Here is a 21389-nt window from a genome sequence, read left to right as displayed (position 1 = left end):
TAATGGCTTTGCAAACCTACATCGGTATCCAAACACGGCGAATCCAGCACGTTCGTACAGCTCGCCGTAACTTGCATTAACGGAGATTACAATCGAGCTGCTATTAGCACGATCAGCTGCTATTTAAAAAATGGCGGTCACAAGTTTCTGTTTGTCTTTTTGGTCACGGTAACCCCGCCCCCAGCCGTTGACGTAAGCGGTTCTTACTTCTAGACCAGCAATGATTTGGTGCTACTTAAGAACCACTTTTACTGGTTCGAAACTGGACTTTGGTGGTCGAAAAACAAAGAACCGTTTTGAAACTAGGCTCTGGCTCCGAACCAGCACCAGCTCTGCCTTGGTGGAAAAGGGGTAACAGCCAATCACAGCAGTGGGGGTTTACACTGAAGTCTCACAGCCAATCACAGCACTGGGCGTTTACACTGATGTCTCACAGCCAATCCCAGCACTGGGCGTTTACACTGAAGTCTCACAGCCAATCACAGCACTGGGCGTTTACACTGAAGTCTCACAGCCAATCACAGCAGTGGGCGTTTACACTGAAGTCTCACAGCCAATCACAGCACTGGGCATTTAAACTGATGTCTCACAGCCAATCACAGCACTGGGCGTTTACACTGAAGTATCACAGCCAATCACAGCACTGGGCGTTTACACTGAAGTCTCACAGCCAATCACAGTAGTGGGTGTTTACACTGAAGTCTCACAGCCAATCATAGCAGTGGGCGTTTACACTGAAGTCTCACAGCCAATCACAGCAGTGGGTGTTTACACTGAAGTCTCACAGCCAATCACAGCAGTGGGCGTTTATACACTGAAGTCTCACAGCCAATCACAGCAGTGGGCGTTTACACTGAAGTCTAACAGCCAATCACAGAAGTGGGCGTTTACACTGAAGTCTCACAGCCAATCACAGCAGTGGGCGTTTACACTGAAGTCTCACAGCCAATCACAGCAGTGGGCGTTTATACACTGAAGTCTCACAGCCAATCACAGCAGTGGGCGTTTACACTGAAGTCTCACAGCCAATCACAGCAATGGGCGTTTACACTTAAGTCTCACAGCCAATCACAGTAGTGGGTGTTTACACTGAAGTCTCACAGCCAATCACAGCAGTGGGCGTTTATACACTGAAGTCTCACAGCCAATCACAGCAGTGGGCGTTTATACTGAAGTCTCACAGCCAATCACAGCAGTGGGCGTTTACATTGAAGTCTCACACAGACACGCCCCTTCCAACAGAGCATTCAAATCAGAGGGCTAAAATCAGACTAGGGAAAATGCCTTTTATTTCTAAATTATGACAATTTTTGATGTAAAAATCATACTAACATTATAAGTGCACCACAGGAAACATTATGAAACAATAAAATAATGCAGTTCATGACCCCGTTAAGATAAAAAACAAACAAAAAAACAACGGCAGTTGTGGTTGCCAGAAATACACTGTAAAAAAATATGGTGATAATATTTCAGGTATTAACCAATAATTTATTGGTGTCTGTATATTTTACAACTTATTTACAGTTTATTTCATTGGCTTGTTCAATATAATGGTAAAGGCCCAGATATACTTTAAGTGAGATTGAAGAACATATAAAGCGATCGAGATTCTTAAGAAAATTTGGACTAAACCGCTCGATTTATATGGATTAGTTTTACGATATTTTTATTAACTTTTTTGAAGCATCAAAGTTTCAGTTGTGCAGCTCTCAATGGAGGGACAGAAATCTCTCAGATTTCATCAAAAATATCTTCAGTTGTGTTCTGAAGATGAACAAAAGACTTACAGGTTTGGAACAACAGGAGGGCGAGTGATTAATGACAGAATTTTCATTTTTGGGTGAACTATCCCTTTAAAGTGCACTGATCACCACCATGATACAGGAGGTACAATAAAAGCCACATGATAAAATAATTACCAAATATTTTTACAGTGAAGTTACTGTTCTGTAATAGGTTTACTTTATGTAGGTTTGAATAAACATATGACAAATAATGCAAATGCTCTAGCTCTGGGTGAATTAAGAAATAAGCTGAGTTCAGCATAATGTGTTCAGAAGATTAAACCTTATGACTCAAAAATGTGTGTGTGTGCGTGTGTCGGTGTGTGGGTGCGTGTTCGTGTTAAGTGACCACGAGATTGAGGTCTGTGGAGGAACATTTCTGTGTGCAGGTCTGTTTAATAAAAACTCTCTGTACTATCAGTAACACTGTACGATATATACATTAATAGAATATTTTAAAAAAAAGATTTATTTTAAAAAGACTCCACAACATTAGCCTCATTCAGCAATATATTATGAAATCTAGAGTATATTTTGGCATTTTTTAAATACGATTTATATATCGGGCCACTGACCCCTTGCAGTATTTTTATCAAACCTGTGGGTAAAAAAAACAGGATTAAATTAACATTAAGATTAACGACAGCAATAATAACCTCTATATCTTGACTAGTTTAACAGCTAGGGACTAAATCTAGAGATTAATATTTAACCAGCAGTATGATTAAATGAACATAACTGTAACTCTTAGATTAGTCTCTGTAGATTAGCTCGACTCAAAATGTTTTTATTCAATGAGTTTTTTTATTTGTTTATATGCGTTACAACGTCGCTTGTGCTAGCATCTGACGACCGTGTGCAAATGAGTGAGTGGGTGGATAGATGTGTGAAAGTGAGTTTGAGAAAAGCAGTGTGTGTGTGTGTGTGTGTGTATCTATGTACTTGTATGAATATCTTTGTGAGGACCGGTTTGAGTTTTAGACCATCGGAGTGAGGACAAACAGAGTACAGTAAGGATATCTTGGCCGGTCCTCACTTTCTGAGACGCTGTTAAAGTCCCCATTTGAGGCTCATGACTTGGGTTTTAGGGATTATTATTAAGGGCAGGTTTAGGGTAAGGGTTGGGTTAGGCAGTCAGGTGTGATCTGTAGGGTTAGGTAAGGAGCTAGAGATTGCATCGTGTCACTGAACGACCTCACAAAAATAGATTGTGATAGTACAAGAGCGTGTGTGTGTGTGTGTGTGTGGTGTTTACCTGATGCAAGTCCTGTTAGCGTGACCACCAGCCACCCTGACCAGGCGTCGTACAGACTCTTTGTGAATTCCCATGCTGATTCCTTCTTTTTACTGTTTATCTACACGGATGAACAAAACATGAGTAAATAAAGATGCAAAAAACCTGCCGAAAAGTTTCGACTCCCAGTAGCTGGTCACTTTTAAAACCACAGTATCACTTCCCGTTCAGCAGGAAGTTAATTTGCCTTAAAAAAAACCCCATTTATTTAAATGTGACTACGCTTGCACTGAGTCGCATTTGTCGCATGACTTATTTTAACTTAAATACTCCATAATGTGAAGCACTTCTTTTATTTTATTCATTTGTTATGATTAATTATATCTCTTGTTTTGCATCAAATTTACACAAATAAATAAATAAAATATGCAAATAATAAAACAATCATAATACATAAAATACTTCTTATAAAATAGAGATTGAGTTTATTTCCAAAAATAAAAAAATAAAAAAAGATGGTTCAAATTTCCTGAAAAATAAATAAATATGTAGATAAATAAATAACAAATAAATACTAAAGATAATAATAATAATAATAATAATAATAATAAATACATATGAGATGGAGTTAAATAAATAAATAAAAATGAGAGATAGTTCAAGGTTTCAAAAAATAAAGTAAATAAATATGTAGAGATGGAGTTCCAAAAATATTCCAAAAATAAATATGTACATAAATAAAAAATGTAAATACTCAAGCAATACATAATAATAAATAAAAATTGGGAGTTAAATAAATAAAGATTGAGTTCAAGTTCCTCCCAAAACATTAATAAGTAAATAAACAAAAATAAAATGTAATTCATGTTTAAAAAATAAATAAATAAATAAAATTAGATTAAGTTCCTTTCATGTGTGAAGTATTTAATTAATTTGATTTAAAAATAAATAAAAAACTATATTGATACATACATACACATATAAGGCCCTATTTTAACGATCTGAAACACGAAACGCAAGTAACTTTGTGGGCGGATTTCTCTGTTGCTATTTTATCAGCGTGATAAATTACTCCTGTGCCTGACGCAAATCTAAAATGTGTTAATCTGAAGTAGCTACATCACTCATAGCGTGTGGTTTGCGCGTAACGTGCAATAAACCAATCAGAGCGTCATCTAACATTCCCTTTAAAAGCAGGCGCGCTTGTTCCATGGCGGATTGCCATTATGATGGCGGATTTGCCAGACGGACGCCAGGAGCGGTTCACAGCCGAGGGGACCGAATGAGGACATTGTATGGCGATGGGAGAAACCCACCAAAATTAGCTTCGGTTAAACAGGTGTATAATAATTTGGGTAAATGTGTAAGCTAGATTTGTGCCTATTTTTTCACATCTTCATGGACACCACAATGATTTCCCTCGTGTGGTAATATTTTTCCTAATTATGTAATAATTACGGTTTGCAAAAATGGTAACTGCTGCATCTGTGTAAATGAGGGTAGCAAAGTGTATGCGCGTTGTGCACACGCTACATTATGGCCAAGCATGCGGCCTTATGGTGCGTTCACACCGGACGCGAATAGCGCGTCAGGCGCGAGTGATTTCAATGTTAAGTCAATGCAAAGACGCGTTACGCGCGTAAAAAATTCCTGCGGCGCGGTAGACGCGAATTAAGCGTCTGGCGCGTTAAGCGCGTTACGCGCGAATGATTTAGTTAGTGCTATTTGTGCATTCACGCGTTTGACGCGAATTCGCGTCTGCCGCCCGAGTTGAAAAATCTGAACTTCTGCGTCAATTCGCGCCGCGTTAACCAATCAGGAGCCTAGCTGCATGCTGCTGTCATGTGGTGAAGTATCTGGAGGCTTCAATAAATTATTTTGTAATATGACTGTGGTTCTAATGCACAACAAAGCAAATATTTTATCACATAAAACTTGATTTCAATATATGAGACATATTCATTTTGTATTGAATGCTATTTATTCCATATCTAGATATATGAAATATTATTAATGTAAAGACAACCAACATACTGCATAAGTTCGTGTCTGGACAGTGTTGTTCGAGAGAGAGAGAAAAATCACAGGACAGATTAATCACTTTTCGAGGCTGGCTCCATTTATCATCAAAACAAAAATAAATGACAGATTAGGTGGATGAGGGCGAGGGTGCTCCTCGCTCCGATGCGGGACAACAGGTCATCAAGCTGGGCGCGGGACAGGCGGAAGTACCGCTGAAAGCCGCCGTCATCCAGGCGCAGCTCCTGGAGCGAGCCAATGGTGAAACTCGCCACACTGGGTTCGCCTTCGAAGGGTCTGATGGACACAAATACGGCGACGATTACCCCTACGCCGCCGTTCTGCTCTCCAGAGCAAATACAGATGGGTGACTCTCTGATGAATGCTCGATCAACATAAAAAAGATGGCCGCCAACGGGGTTCGATTCTGACCCGCATGACGCGCGTAAATTTCGCTTCAAACTTTTGTTTTTACGCGCGTCAGTTTCACTCTTGACACGCGAATTAACACAAAGTGGTCAAGCGTCAAACTAGACGCGGTAGACGCGAATTTGACGCGCTATTCGCGTCCGGTGTGAACGCACAGTTAAATAGCATCTGAACGCGCCACTGACTTCAGACTAGGTTTTTGCTGGTCTGTGTCGGATTTGTTTTCTGAAACTGCGCAAGTTCATTCCCTAATTTAGCGATGTGCGTCTGTGGAGGGAAAAGTCTGCTGTGCGTCAGGTGCAAAATAGGAATGATACATGCGTCGGTGTACTAAGTCAATTGCGCTGGGTGCAAGATAGGGCCCTTATACTGTGTATATATAAACATACACATACAATAGTGTGACGTAAAACTACTCAAACCCTGATCTAAAGGTTCATATCGTACAGATAAAGAACAGCTGATGCGCTGGTTACCTTGCGGTGGCGCTCTCGGTCTTTGCACTTCTCCCGGACCCAGTCGATGGTGTGGAAGTCGTCGTAGGTTCCCACTCCGGGAATGGGCTCCTCCAGCAGGTCCAGGAGGTGCGTGGAGATACTGGCCCCGCCTCCACCCCCCCCGTTAGACATGGCGTAGTTCGACCCTACAAACACACACGAGGAGGAGTGAGCTGTTAGTGTGGGAAAAACACTGTACATCAACTCAAAATGTCTGCTAGACGACTACTTAGTAGGCGTGGGAATCTATGGGCAGACAGTGGATTGATTGGATTCAGCATTAGGGCTGGGTAAAAAAATATCGATTTCTCGATTTTAATCGATTCTCATTTTTACGAACCGATACCGATTCTTAAATCCAGAAAAAAAAGATTAGGCTAGTCATCCTGTTTTCAGTTGATGAATGAATGGAACATTGTAGCGCGCATCCCATCCAATAAATCGCAATAATCTTTGTGTTTTGTTACTATTGATATGAAACCTTCTCAGATTTCAAATTACGTCAATTTTCTTATGAAGTTCAAAAACTTAAAAACAAGAGAAGTAGCGCACATGATCTTCTCTTCCGCCTTGATAATACCAGTAACAGCACGAAATAAACATGAATGAGCATCTGAAAGTGTGTTGATAGACAGAGAACAACTTATCGATATCCGTATCATGTTACATGGAATCGCTCAATCAGTGTTTCAACCGCGGAAAGACGTCAGAAAAACAGCTTGTAAACGATGTCATGTAACGTCACATTTACCTAAAAAAAAAACATATCCAGTGACCATAAACTCGTTAGTCAGCTAGAAAAATGAACTCTAGAGCAGCATTTTGCTAAATATATGCACCATATTACATATTCATTATAATTTTTAATGTTCTTCAATATTTAATGCATGTTTGAATAAATCAGGCAAGTTTTTCAAATCAGTTAATTCTTACCTTCAATAGTAGGCTAATGAAGCCTATAGGCTTCAACCGACACCCATAGTTTACAGCGTTAGTAAAGAGATTTTTTTTCCTTGAGTAAATTTGCCATGTATTGTACCTGATATCCAAAATAATCAATATTGAATAGAAATCGAATTGCAAGCTTGTAAATTGAAATCGAATTGTGAAATTTGTGTCAATACCCAGCCCTATTCAGCATTCATAAGAACGATTCAATATTTGCAAATTTAAAATTAATGAATCGATTCTGTATGTTTTAATGCATTCATAGGATTATTTAAGTTTATTGCACCAAGAAACTTGAAAGTGAACTTTAAATACGTATATATAGAAGAGCTGCACGATTCTAGATAAATTAAGAATCACAATTTTTTTGTTTCAAACAGAGATTGCGATTCTCCCACGATCATGAATAGACAACTAAACAAAATAACATGTAAATTACTAGAGGTTCTGACAAAATATTAATTGCTGCCACCTATTTAAAAAACAGTTTGAATGAATGATTCAATGACTAAAGACTTCACTTGTTTCATTACTGGATGAATCAGCGTTTTTGAACGAATCTCTTGAATGAATGATTCAATGGCAAACATTTTTAACAGTCACTTGTCGCCACCTACTGGTGTAACTATGCAATGACACAATCTTTATTTGAAGCGCCAAGTTACTTTCAAAAGGTGATCTGCACAACCATAGACATCAATGTTTATATCCAAACAATAAACAATTCAAAAGTCCAATGTCCGAGATATATGCGCAATTGCATCGGCGGGATTTGAGATCGATGATTCGACGAGTGAATCGTTACACCCTTGTTATTTAGTGGCTATTACTTGAGGCTAGTGAATTGAACAAACCTCAACTCAAGTCATTAAACTCTGCGACGGTCCAAAACTGCACCTTCGTTCAACACTCATTACAACATATTTTTTGATGTAATAGTAGCAGACCCAATGAAGGCCGAGATCTGGGTCATCGTGTCTCGATACCGGTGAGCCCGTAACCGCAGCACAACAGCTGATAATCAGATAATCAGCTTTACCACACAGATCCGAGCGACACACGGCACAGCTACTGCACACAGTCGCGCGCGCTAGAGAAACACTCACTTGTGCACACTTCCCTTTTGTAGACACAAATCTACCCGGTGACTCAGAAAACAACTCACAGCTAAAAAGCTACTGTAAACCTAGAAATAGCACATGAAATGTCATTCTGCAAATATAAATGCATGCATCATGTGATGAGGACAAACACAGGCCGCACTCAGCCGAGATCAACATCTAGACTAGCATGAGATGGAAAATGTGTGTGTGGCTGCAGATCTGTTATTAATAAGGGCACAAAACCCCAAGAAAAGCATGACTCATTTGCAAAAAAAGAAAGCATGAAATCATATTGAAATAATTCTACCAATATTATTATTTATTAGTTACTGTTAGTATTTTTAATATTCAGATAGCAATTCTTATTTTAATAATTTAGCTAGACAATAACTTTATCCTAGCGCTGCTGAAAAGCCAAAACAATCTCCGTCACTTACTTTATTTGTATATGTCCCCGAAGGGCTATTGTTTTTACAGCAAGACAGCATACAATAGGACAATTTACAATAGATTAATAATTTCAGTAAAAGTTAAAAGGTACCTTTAAAAATTAACACTAAAACAAGCACACACACACACCGTACCCACACAAAACCCAAACAACTACTTCCTTCCACCTACTCCCACCATACCCAAATTTAACAGAGAAATTGAAGGAGGAGTAAATGAATGTTTATACCTGTTACTTCTAACCGAGGGAAATCTCAGTCGAGATCCTGAGGGTAAAAACTGAAACTCAGAATAGAGAGGATGTGAAGTAACCATTAAAATGGATCGGGCTTTCCTAAAAATCTTACTGCTAGTATTTGCTATTTTCACCAAAGCAGTCTTTGCCTTCACACCAAGACTTCCATACCAGCATAACATACTAAATGTTAAAACCGACTCAATATAAGATTTATAGAATAAAATCATCAAGGACCTATCAACTTTAAATTTGGACAGTCTCCGTAGGCAGTACAGACGTTGCTGGGCCCCTTTTGCAAATCATCTCCACATTAACATTAAAATTCAACTTGTTGTCAATCACACACCCCAGATACTTATATGATTCCACAACATCAACCTCCTGCTCTTTGATAGTTGTTCTCTTCAAGTCAGTTTGATTACGCCTAAAGTCAATAAGCATGTCTTTAGTTTTTAGCACATTTATTTGCAGGAATGCATCGTTGCACCATTGTACAAAATCCTCAACCACAGGGCCATGGTCGCATTCGCCAGCACCAAGAAGGCTGACAATAGCTGAATCATCTGCAAGTTTGACAACTCTATTTTCATGCCTGCTTCTGCTATCATCGGTATATAGCATATACAGGAGTGGAGAAGGCACACATCCCTGAGGGGACCCTGTGGATGAATACAATAACTCTGATAAACAACCATTAACCCTTACTCTCTTAATGCGATCAGGGATCCAACCAACAATACTAAAATCAAAACCAAAACTTAACAGCTTCTCTACTAAAGTATGAGGTTGTATCGTGCTGAAAGCGGATGAGAAATCGACAAATAAAATCCTGGTGCGAGTCTTAGTTCCCTCTAGATGCTTAAGTTTAGTTTCCTTAGTTATCTCTGTAAAGCTGCATTGAAACAATCTACATTGTTAAAAGCGCTGTATAAATTGACTTGACTTGATTCATTGATGTTGTAATATTAATACCTTCTTTAATTAATTATGTATTTTGTTTATTATTTAATTATTATTAATATTGTTAATATTAAACAGCTAATAGTTTGTTTTAATAATTTGTCATTATTAATATTATTAGTCATTTTATCGATTTATTTATTATTTAGCAATAAGCAATTTTATTATTTATTGTGTATTTTTCATAAACAGCTTATTTTAATACTAATTAAATATGAATAATATTATTGTTTAGTGTGAATTCTTCGCTTATTTTATTATTATTATTATTATTTATTAATTCATATATTTTGATTATTAATTACTTTAATTTCTTTAATAATAGATAATGGCTATTATTTCATTTTAATACCTTTTAAAATGGATACAATATTAATTCATATTTTGTATTGTTTTGAGTTCATATTAATATCTTATTGTATTGTATTGTTATTTATTTACTATTATTTATTAATTATACTTTGTGAAATAAATAGATTTATTATCAATTAGTGTTCATATTTTTAATAGCTGACAGCAATTATTTCACTTAATACTTTTAAATATTAATATAATTTATCAATATTCATGTTGTGTTAATATTGATAGCTTATTTTATGATTATTATTTTATTTTATATTAATTTATTAATCAAATCTGTTAGAACTCAATGGCAGATGATTAGTAGAGTATGACACTGAAGATCATTAGCTATTAAAAATATACAAAGCCAAGGCACTCGAGAATTTAGAAAAAACTTTAGAAAAATGCCTATAACATAAAAAAAATTCCACTCAGACTCCTTTTATACTGCAATCAATTAGTCATGTGACAGTCACCATTTTTAAGATATCACAAGGAGAAATTCAAATCTTTAACAATATCGAGAGAATCTATAAACTCAAAATATATTTAAAGTCCCCCTGTGGTAAAAATCAAGCTTTTAATGTTGTTTATATGTCTCTGTTGTTAAGACAAACAATGTGTAAATTCATAAGTCGACAGCATTGCTGAGTATTTTCTCCTTAAAACTGCAGTGAACCAAAGACAGTCTCAAAAACACAGTTTGAAATCGCTGGTGTTTCTGACGTCACAAACTACCTTGTAACCAATCAGATCAACGTGTGATCGTCAACGAGTGGATCTCTGAGCTGTGTGAGTGGGTGGAGGCGGGGCTCATTTGCATATTCATAGAAAGTTACATTCAAGCTATTTTAAAGGTGCAATGTGTAATATTTCTGAGGATCTATTGACAGAAATGCAATATAAGATCCATAACTATGTTTTCAGTGGTGTATAAAGACCTTGCGTAATGAACCGTTCTGTTTTATTACCTTGAAATGAGCAGTTTCTATCTACATACCTATCTACATAGGGTGTCCTTACATTGAAATGCGCCGACATGTTTCTACAGTAGCCCTAAACGGACAAACGCGTTTCGTCACTATGTTGCTCTTCGTGCAAGGAAGTAAGCTTAGTTCAGCGAATAAAACACTGACACAATTATGAACAAGTAACAATAATATTTGTAATAACATAGTTTTACTGAATAATGAAGTAAACATAATTTCTCCTTGTAAAGAAACCTCATTGCTGAACTGGCTCCTCTCTGCTGTCTCAGACGATGACATATTTTCCTGTCGGCCACCATAACTTTTGTTGGTTGCAATTTGTAACCTCACCACTAGATGCCGCTAAAAATCACTAGGGCTGGGGTAAACAATTATTAACTAAACGATTATTTTATCGATTAGTCGACTAATCTAACGACTAATTGGACGATTAATATAAAGATTATTTTTCTGCTGCTCGATTAATAAAAAACCATAATGTATCTCAAATAAATACTAACTAGTGTACTGAATCATGATACTATAAGCTGGCTAACGTTAGTCTAATGTTATGTATTTGAACACTGTCATTAGAACTCTATAACCGCCAAAAACGTGTTATTAAAATATTTTTTACAAACATTTTTTATCATAGAGAATGTTTAAATACTAATATCAGCTTACGAGGGAAACGTAGGCGGAGTTAGTGGTGCTTCAGAGGCTGCTGCAGGAGATGATTCACGAGAGGTCTGTGCTCCTTTACCGATCAGAGCGCGCGCTGACACGGAGTAAAGCCTTGTTTAAACTCGCCGCGTCCGCACGAGCGCGAAGGTGCGCGCGGCAAAAATGACGCGTTGGCTGCGCAGGACCAGCAAGACCCCATTTCGCTTGGCTGGGTGCATGGCTTCTTTTGTAACAGCGCGCGCAGCGCCGCAACCGAGGATGAAGGACTTCAAGCCGAATCTGCCTGAGCATGTACGTCTCACCGCACCGGCACCCAGTTTGCGCGTCTAAATTGCAAAGTTTTTTTTTTTGTTAAGGGTTTGTTTACTGTGTGTGATTCATCTAATGGAAAGCACATTCACTTCTAGTTGTCTTCGTCCTCCATTAGGGAATGTTTCGGTCTCCCACGTGTGGTGGCGAGCTGTACAGCCGGAAACGGTGCAAAAAATAAATAAATAAAGAAGTGTCGGCGCAAAAATATGGCGTCGACTAGAGATGCGCGGTTGGCGGTTATAGCCGCGGACTCCGTGGATAAACCGCAGATCGGGCGGATGACGTGACGAAATTTTTTTTTTAAATTAAATTCGGGCGGGTGGCGGGCGGTTTCTAGTTTCGTGGGTGTCATCATCAGCGCCTTGTATCAGCGGATGGCGGGCGGGAAAATTGGTCAAAAACGTTGACGGACGTATGATGAGTTTTGTGATGCGGTTGCGGATGAAATTATAGCCCATCCGCGCATCTCTAGCATCAACGTAATTTTGACGTCGAAGCGTCAACGTCATCGACGCACCGCTACAGCACTAAAAATCACACACTGCACCTTTAAGGCATGAAGAATTTTTTTCAAAGGATTTTTTTTTTTTTAAATATGTAATTTTGGTGATCAAAGATGAATTTGAAGGGATTAAATAATTGACTGCCAGAAATCCCCTCAACACTCTCTAGAGAAACAAGATTAATGCGTTCAAACAAACCGAAGAGATTAAACCAGACACACACGTCCCCCTCCGAGCCGAATCCAACACGAGTACAGCGAACCAGAGCGTCCCGCTGACTCACAGAGAGCAGAGACCCTCGGGCCACAACAGCAGACATACTTCACTGAGCGCGTGCTTGTGTGAGAGGAAGAGCCGTCACAAGACAAACCTGCAATTCAAGCTTTCACAAAACTGCATGTTAAAGTCCATTTACTTCCTGTGCAGATCATCTGCTCTTTTTGAACACAATTGCATGTTTTAGCGTGTCCATGATTCCTCCTACAACAGTGTAAACACACATGAGACTTTTACACTGGCCTCTTTCACAATGTTGCACTGCTTACAGGAGGAAATCAGTTTAAGCATGGTAAAATGTGGTAAGCATTTTTTTTTAATCGGCAGCTTAAAGCATAATCAAATGAGCTAAAACATGCAGAAATACACCAAAATACTGTTATTTTGAGCAAAAAGCAGTGCAAAAGTAACCAAAGCGTTACTATGAAAAATAGAAACTAGTGTTTTCCCCCTTGTTTTACAGGTCCATCTAAAAATTCTCAAAACTAGATGCATTTGCTTAAGCAGCGCAGCATACGATATTAAGAGTTACTTTTAGAGAATATGTCTTTAATACGTGTAACTGTCAAAGGACATGTTTTTTTTGATGAGATGTGCATTTATGTTTGTGTAATTTGTGTCAATTTGAGTTCATTGAATTTAAAAACAATTGTGATATTCAGAAGACGATATTTATAATGTATGACCTTTGAGGTGTTTAAAGTTAGGGTTTTTTTAAGTAAGATTTACATAGAAAACGTGATGCGTCACATGACCCGGTTCAGTTTGGAGCGGGTCTGTGTCATTTTGGGTCAGAACAAACATGGATGCAGAGAAACGACATGTAATCTGGAAAAGAATTGCATAATCTGCATGTTTGAGAGGCGCACACGGTAATTTAACTTTATGTACATTTCATAATGTTGTTTTATATTACTTTACGTGCACGATGTGATGTGCATTGTGCTATTAATGATGTTAATTAGATTTGTTGTATTTCTGTTGCGACATTCACTTGCATATCATCGGACATCGGGCACGAGACACTTGTAAAGGACTGAGAAATGCATATTTTTAATATATGTTTTTATTTCTTGTAGTTTTCACAGGTGTCTACTGAAGAGAGAGAGAGAGAGAGAGAGAGAGAGAGAGAGAGAGAGAGAGAGAGAGAGAGAGATACGAAAATAAACAACAAAAGACATCTGTATGAAGCGTGACCTTTATTTCATCAGACCAGTGTAGCTATAATACGAGTGTAATTTGTTCTTTTTATGTTTTAAGTACAAACAAGTGAAATATAAGTAAAAAAAAATCTGCCAGTGCAGAGAGAAACAAAATACACTTATATTTATTTTTAATACTTCATTAATATTGCATTAATCATTTTAATAAATCAACAGCTAATAGGATCACAAGTCTTAAAATCTGATGCTTTTCAAGTAAATTTAACTAGTTTTAGGGATTTTCAACTGAAAATCAAGACAAAAAAAGAATGAGTGAAGCCATTAAGTCTTAAAAGCTTTTATATCTTTAAAACAGCTTCACAATTTAACCATTTAGCAGTATATCAATTCAATTTAACATTACACTGAGACCGTCAGCCAAAGCGAACATTTTAAAGGGACGTCCAATTAACCCCGTGAGGTGAGAAGTGTATGTGTTGTGTGTTCGTCTGCACTCGGTAAACTGTGAACTGTGGCGTTTGCTCACGGATTATCGAGTTTACCTGACGCCATTTTTAAAGATGTTTTATTAAGCGAGTCACACTGCTCCTCATCCAGGTCTGATAACAGGCAACGCAGAAGCAGATATATTATCAATATATATATATATTATGAGTTGTGCAATGCCTGCAGGATTTGTGGCGTGCAACGAAGTACTGACTTGAAACGATCTGCTCAGTCAGGAAGGGGATAAAAAAAAAAATATTCTCCAATGCATGATTAATCAATTCTGAGTTTCCGTTTTTAACCGCAGATGTGCGATGCAAGCAGCAACCTTCCAGTCTCTCTCTTGAATCAAACACAGAAGTGACTTAAACTGCAATTCATCGACTGGCCACTAGAGACCGGCTCCAAAAGAGAGTCAATCCCATAGACTCCCATGTTAAAATGGCCAACTTTACAGCAAAAAAAAAAATGTTTACAGCCTGGTACAAAAAGTGGTTTTGGTCTATATAGCTAATTTTGCCCTTCATGATAACTGTGAGGGGGTGAATTTTTTTTATAACTCATCGGTTTCAATTATGTTAAGCCATAAAGTTTTGCATAATAAGGGGCATGCCCACTTGAGTGACAGGTGGATTGCCGCTGACGTCACTAATTGCCGTTTGTCTGTTAGCGTCACGTCACCTCAGCTAATCGCCTCTTTTCCCATTTTCTTTTATCCGCGAGTGACGCGCTGCCACCTCCTGGCAGTTTTAATTTCACATTTAAAGTATCTTTTCATTTTTTAAATAATTTCAAAAAACAGTATTTAACGTTTTCAATTTTCAACATTTCAAAACATTATTTATGTATCTTTAACTGCTCTTCACTGATTAACTTAAAATAAAGTTAATAAAGTTCTTATAAATAAAAGTTGATCTAGTTATACATTAGATTACAATTTCTCTACCCCAAAATCTCCTGTTTAAACCTACATGAAAAACATGAAAAGCACTGTTTATTATATGTTTGTCCTGTTTTATTTATTTGTGCTATTAGTCGCAATTTAATTATTTGTTCCCATTTTATTACTTACTGTTTAAATTAGTTAATCTAGTAGCGTTTGGTGTCATAACCTTATTTATTATGGTTATGCATCAAAAATAACGAGAACAATACTAGGCTTGTTTTATGGGCCCATTTTCTTTTCTTTTACTTTATTAATTTTGTTGTGGGGTCAGTGAAAATTTTAGCAGGGCAAATAAAAAAAAAGTAAAAAAAATAAATATATATAGCCTTGTATTAGAAAAGCTTTCCAGCGCATGAGAGACTGAAGCGGGAAGGCCTGAAAACTGACGCTGAGGTTGCGCTGTTTCTGCTCCATACGCGAGTAACATTGGTGTTTCACAGAACCAAGATATGCTGTTGTTGTAATGTTAGTTATAGTAACAGGACAGTGTGGCGAGCAGGATGAGTTGCGTGATTTATAATGAGCATCACCTGCGCGATGCTCCGGTCTCGTATCTCTCACGGAGGAGCAAAAGCATAAAAGGAGGAACGACGACAGTGAAGATAGAGAGAGGACCAGGCCTGGACTATTTTGTTTGATGGTTTGTTTTGGTATATGTGACAGCAGTCGTCCATGAGGGGCTGCTGTCTAATTTTAGTTTGGGCTAAAGCCCCGAATATCCACTGACCTTAGAACCGATGGATTATTCTTCAAGTCATGTGACTTTTATCCTTAATGCATTACAGCACTCACACAAAAGAGAGCAACAAGTCTCTCCTGTTGGAATTATGAATTATGAATGAAAGGGAAATTCAACAACTCAGTGTTACTTTAGTATTATTGAGATAGTACAGTTTTATTACTATTTTTGTATTAGTTTTGATATTGCCTTGGCAACTAGCTTAAATAAAATAAATGTAAGTAAAATAAGCAATGAAAAGGCTTTTTTATGGTTTAAGTTCACTAATTACCCTATAATCCAGGACACAACAACAAAAATACATAACACACACCTTGAGATCTCCTGAGATAAGGGTGTAAAACACACTCATAGATGCTACAGTGTCCATTTACTAAGTTTATGATATTTGCTATGCCCTAAACCAAACCCTTACACAAACCCAAAGCCATCAGCAGATCTAAACGATATAATTCTGATTTTGGTGTACCAAAACAAGTCTTGCAACCCATAAATACGCATGCACAAAATACACGCATGTCACAACGAATCAAATGGTAAATAAAACGCATTTTGATTCTGATAAAGCACATAAAAAAATCGAGACGAGTGAAATGTCGCATTATGTGCGTTATTGCACCTGTGTTGCAAACGTTTATTATGAGTTCATTGCAACACACTCCCTCTGATGTAATAAGACACACATATAAGTACGTGTGAAAAACTGTCAACTGTCAGCAAACGCACTCAAAGCTTACTGACACTGATAACACACATGAAGCGTGAGGTGCGCGCACGCATATATTTATATATAACTGTATATATAATCGATTATCGGCGATGAGCGTCTCGGTCCGCGGTCGTCGGATAGTGACGTACCTCTGCCGCTCAGCTCGTGCAGGGGGATCGTGTCCCCTCCACCGTCGTACGGGAGATACGGGTCTGCGGAGACCTCCTCCACACCGATCATCGCGATCTCGGGTCACAGGCGCGCTCGAGTAGCCGGAGAGAGAGCGGCGGCCATGATCAGCAGCGCTGAGTGAGTTAGATTGAGAAGACAGCAACGTGATTGCGTCACTCCTGTGCGTCAATGCTGCAGCCGATGACGTCAGCACGTTCGACACACGCGCACACATTCGGTTTGATTTGAGCCTTCATTGCGTACTAGCCTACTTATTGTAGTTTACAACTATGTCTGCCTTTTGATAATTGTTAATATTGTTTATTCAATGCCCATTTTGTATGTGAATTTGTTTCTTTTTTCAATAATAACAATTAAACAAAAACACATCGAGCTCGTTTTAATAGCCTGTCTCAGCCAGCCACTGTCTGTTTTTTACAGTGTAGGCTATATGGTCTGTTTCTGTCATGAAACGGTAAAATGATATTACGAATGACTTCAAAATGTATAAATCATTGGGCATATAAGAAGTACTTCTTAGGTATCTGAGATATTTCAGCCTAGATATGACATGAAAGCAGCAAACAAAAGCATTTGCATAATATAGACACAATTTCAAAACCTTAGACCAATCAATTTCCATGGCTTTTTCGTCATTTGTGATTAATAATTAATAATTTAACAATTTCTGATTGTTTCCCCCCCTCCATTCAGTAACTGATGGAGTTTTCTTTCTTTGCCACTGTCGCCTTTGGCTTTTGGCTTGCTTAGTTAGGGACATTTAATATTCAACAATATTATTGATATGCCTGCATTGACACCATTGTATGAGAACTGAACTGAGCTGGACGATGACATCACTGTTTTCTCCAGAGCGGCTGTATATATAAATTAACTAAATTGGTAAAACTGCTTAGAAACAATCTCAGTGTTTCCCCTAGGATTCTTTTTTAGGGGGGGGGGGGGGGGGTGTAATGCATGTCTAATTAATTGAAATCATGTATTATGAATCATTAAACAATACTTTTTTTTAAAATATATGAAAAAAAATGTCACACTAATTAATTCTGCGCTAATTCACACTAACACTAATTCTGTGTTGTGTTTTTTCTGGTAATAAAATGAAGACATAAAACAAAAATTGTATCATTTATCATCAATTTTAATCATGTGAAATTAAATAAACTTTTTGTCAAATAACTTGCTGCACAATGAGCTTTACTGTTAAAATTAAAACATGGATTATTCCTTAAAAATTTCAGTTTTGATGATAATTTATTTGGATTAGTGTTAGTGTATTATTACATTGGGACATATCTAAATTCTAATGTACAACAGTAATATATTTCTGTCAAGTTAAACCGAACTTTTATTTTGACGGGTTGCCGTGAAGACCTTTTGAGTTTCTGTGTGTTTATGTCATGATGATAGTTGTTCTCAAATGAAGCGGTTAAATGATCACGAAGTAGGGTTGGGAACATACTGTCTATGGTTGGGAATCGTAAGAAATTTTTCGGTTCCGATTCCGGTTCCGCCAAACGATTCCGGTTCCGGTTCCCATTCAATAAAAATTATTAAAACTAATACAAATAGTAGTACGGGGAAAATACACAATCCTTTTTGTGTTTTATTTCTGATAGGCCCTACTTGTCAAATGAGTTTAACAGACTGGCAATGTCAACAAATGCAACATATTATTTAGCAATATTTTTTTCTGAAGGAAAATAAAAAATGTTGCATTCTCAAGGATAATTTGGGACCTCTCCTATATCTTATTGTATATCCAGCAGTGGAATACCCTCTCAGAAGGGGTAGAATATGCTTGAACACACATGTAAGATCCAGACAGGTGAAACATAATATTTTTTAAATCGGTTTGAATGATTGATTTCTGTGAAACTTCACTTGTTTCCTTACTGGATTAAAGTGCTCTAGCAGTTAGTCTAGCAGTTAGTTCTTCCGTCTTGCGGAAGAACATTGTAGCCGGAGCTACTTCTCTATGTTTATGTCAATGACGCGAGTGAGTCACGCAGGCACTGGGCTACTCCGCAGCAGTGCCGAACCGACCAGTGTAAAGTAGTCTGAGTCTAAACGCTTATTACAGCCTTACCGTAGTGATTCAGGATAAGACAAAAACACGTTTTGAAAAAAGGCATTCATGATGTAATCGCTCATTATATACATTTTGTAAATTCTGAAGCGAATTTTCGTTATTTGAAGCGACTTTCAAAAGGTGATTAACTGTTTTAACATCAGTGTTTATTCTCGAACTATAAACTTTTATCTCAGTACTTCTGTGATCATTTGAATATTTTTAACACAGAAATATCGATACTGTGTTGTTGAAAAGACAGAAAGTAAAGCTAACGTTAGATGTTTCATGTCAGCGACAGCGCAAACAGATTTGAATGTCCCGGTGTGAAGTTTTTGTCATTTAGGAATAAGATCGCGTGGGTGTTTGAATCGAGATCGTTTAAAGATTAATGGTGCAGCTCTACTGTCTTATTCTCTCTCTCTGCGTTGATATCTGACGCAATTTTTTTTAACTTGTTATACGAATAGCGCGAGGGACACTGCATTCATTACAATTTTAATATTTATGTGGTGAGACGTCGCTATTAAAGGATAAGCTCCCAGCACTTCGTCCACACATCGCATCAGAACCAAAAACACTACCGGTTCTGCATAAGAACCGGTTCTCGGTTCCCAACCCTATTACGAAGTGACTTTCAGAGTGGATCTAGAGCCTGGAGAGGAAGTTCATGCGTTTGTGTCTTCATATAGGCCAAAAAATAGCGCAAGCGTCACACGTGCTTCAGTGTGTGTGTGTGTGTGTGTGTGTGTGTGTGGTAAATGAAACTGCGCGTCGGCGGCACCATTCATTCACACAGAACATGCAGGATTCGTATTTAAATAGTCTTTGTGTTTTAATATTCACACACACTAGTCTACATCGCGATTTGATTTCAAGTGTACTGAACTGCTTTCTATTTTTTCCTCAAATTTACAAATTCCGTGAAATTCCGCGTTATACACTAAATTCCTTTTTTATGACTGGATTTCGTCAGCATTTTAGGGGGGGCGGGGGGTCGTTTTGGGGGGGCGGGGCGCCCCCCCAAAACAATGGTAGGGGAAACACTGAATCTGCATTGTAAAAAGCGCTATATAAATAAAAGGTGACTTGACTTGACACAAACTCACACATCCCACAATCACCATTTACCTTTAGCAATAGTCCTGTCTGGCCTATGTGATGAGGTCACCCATAGGCTTTGTTATGGTGTTTAAATCAAAGCGCCTCAGTCCTGTTAGTGTTTTCTGGTTCAGAAATGATCACACGCCTAGTATTGAAACTGAACACCTGTGAGGGTGAAGCTCCAGAAACCCTCATCATCACACCGAGGTTATAAACAGCAACAAACATCTGACACGTACTCACATACAGCAACAACCGGAGTAAGTGGATACCAGTCAACTGAAACACCGCCTTCAAGGTGACAGGGCAGTTAAACTGGTTCCCATGGGGCATTTCTTTATATCCACATGTTTCCGGTCTGACTGTCACCTTCAGTCATGCCAGTTTTTCACCTGATTTCCCCTTGTTTAATAAAGTAGTTCTCTATGGTTGTAGGGCTGAACAATTATTAAAAAACGAAATCGCTATTTGTGTATTTGTGAAGGTAACATGTCTTAACATAAGGGAATATGGATAAAATTGATGATTTAACGTTTAAAAGACAACCATTAAATGTTAGTTTTGTAATTTTACAGTTTTAATGTAAAATATGTTATTTTATAGTTTTTCTTAAATACTAATTTTATTTTTATTTTACAGTGAAATATTACAATAGTAATATTTTTATTTTGTAGTATATATTATTTTATTTAATAATAACAACGACAACAATTATTATTATGATTACTATATATCCATCCATATAAGATTTATTTGATATATGCTCACAAAATATTAGGGCAAATTGTGCATAAAGAACAGCCATAAATATTACTATTGTAATTTTACGGTTGTAATGTAAAATAAAAGTAATGTAATGTTTTTCTTAAATACAATATTTTTTATTTTACAATTAAATATTACAATAGTAATATTTTTCTTTAGTTTGAAGTGTTTCGTTTTAGTATACATTATTTATTAAAAATAACAACAACAATAATTATTATATTTTATATCAATATTGATATATCCTGACAAAATTTTGGCCAAATTGTGCATTAAAAAGTTAAATTAAAACAGCCATAAATTATTAAAATTAGTATTGTGATTTTACAGTTGTAATAAAATAAAATAAAAGCAATGTTTCATATTGTATTTAATAATTATTAGATGCTTTTGGTGAAATATTATGAGAGTAGCCTAATATTTCTTATTTTATTCTTTTATTTAATAATAATAATAATTATAAC

The 21389-nt window shown here is 37.2% G+C and overlaps 1 protein-coding gene across 8 annotated transcripts in view; it reads right to left on the bottom strand.

Moving 5' to 3' along the window:
- Positions 1–21389, bottom strand: part of clcn3 (chloride channel 3) — a 77829-nt gene that overhangs the window by 30304 nt on the left and 26136 nt on the right. For 5 of the 8 annotated variants that reach the window (XM_077227539.1, XM_077227542.1, XM_077227544.1 and 2 more), the window contains exons 3-4: positions 5946–6112; positions 3043–3142 (exon numbers count right to left, since the gene is read on the bottom strand). In XM_077227539.1, the coding sequence (XP_077083654.1) occupies positions 3043–3142; positions 5946–6112 (267 nt within the window). Of the gene's footprint in view, positions 1–3042; positions 3143–5945; positions 6113–16942; positions 17151–21389 lie in introns of those variants that run through there. The other 3 variants (XM_077227545.1, XM_077227541.1, XM_077227546.1) reach the window with 3 other exon arrangements.

This window comes from Siphateles boraxobius, unplaced genomic scaffold (genome assembly GCF_051911475.1).
Source record: "Siphateles boraxobius isolate OS27281-9 unplaced genomic scaffold, OSU_SipBor_1 130, whole genome shotgun sequence".
NCBI classification, from domain to species: domain Eukaryota; kingdom Metazoa; phylum Chordata; class Actinopteri; order Cypriniformes; family Leuciscidae; genus Siphateles; species Siphateles boraxobius.
The sequence above is the reverse complement of the archived record's forward strand: the minus strand, read 5'-3'. Positions and strand labels throughout refer to the sequence as shown.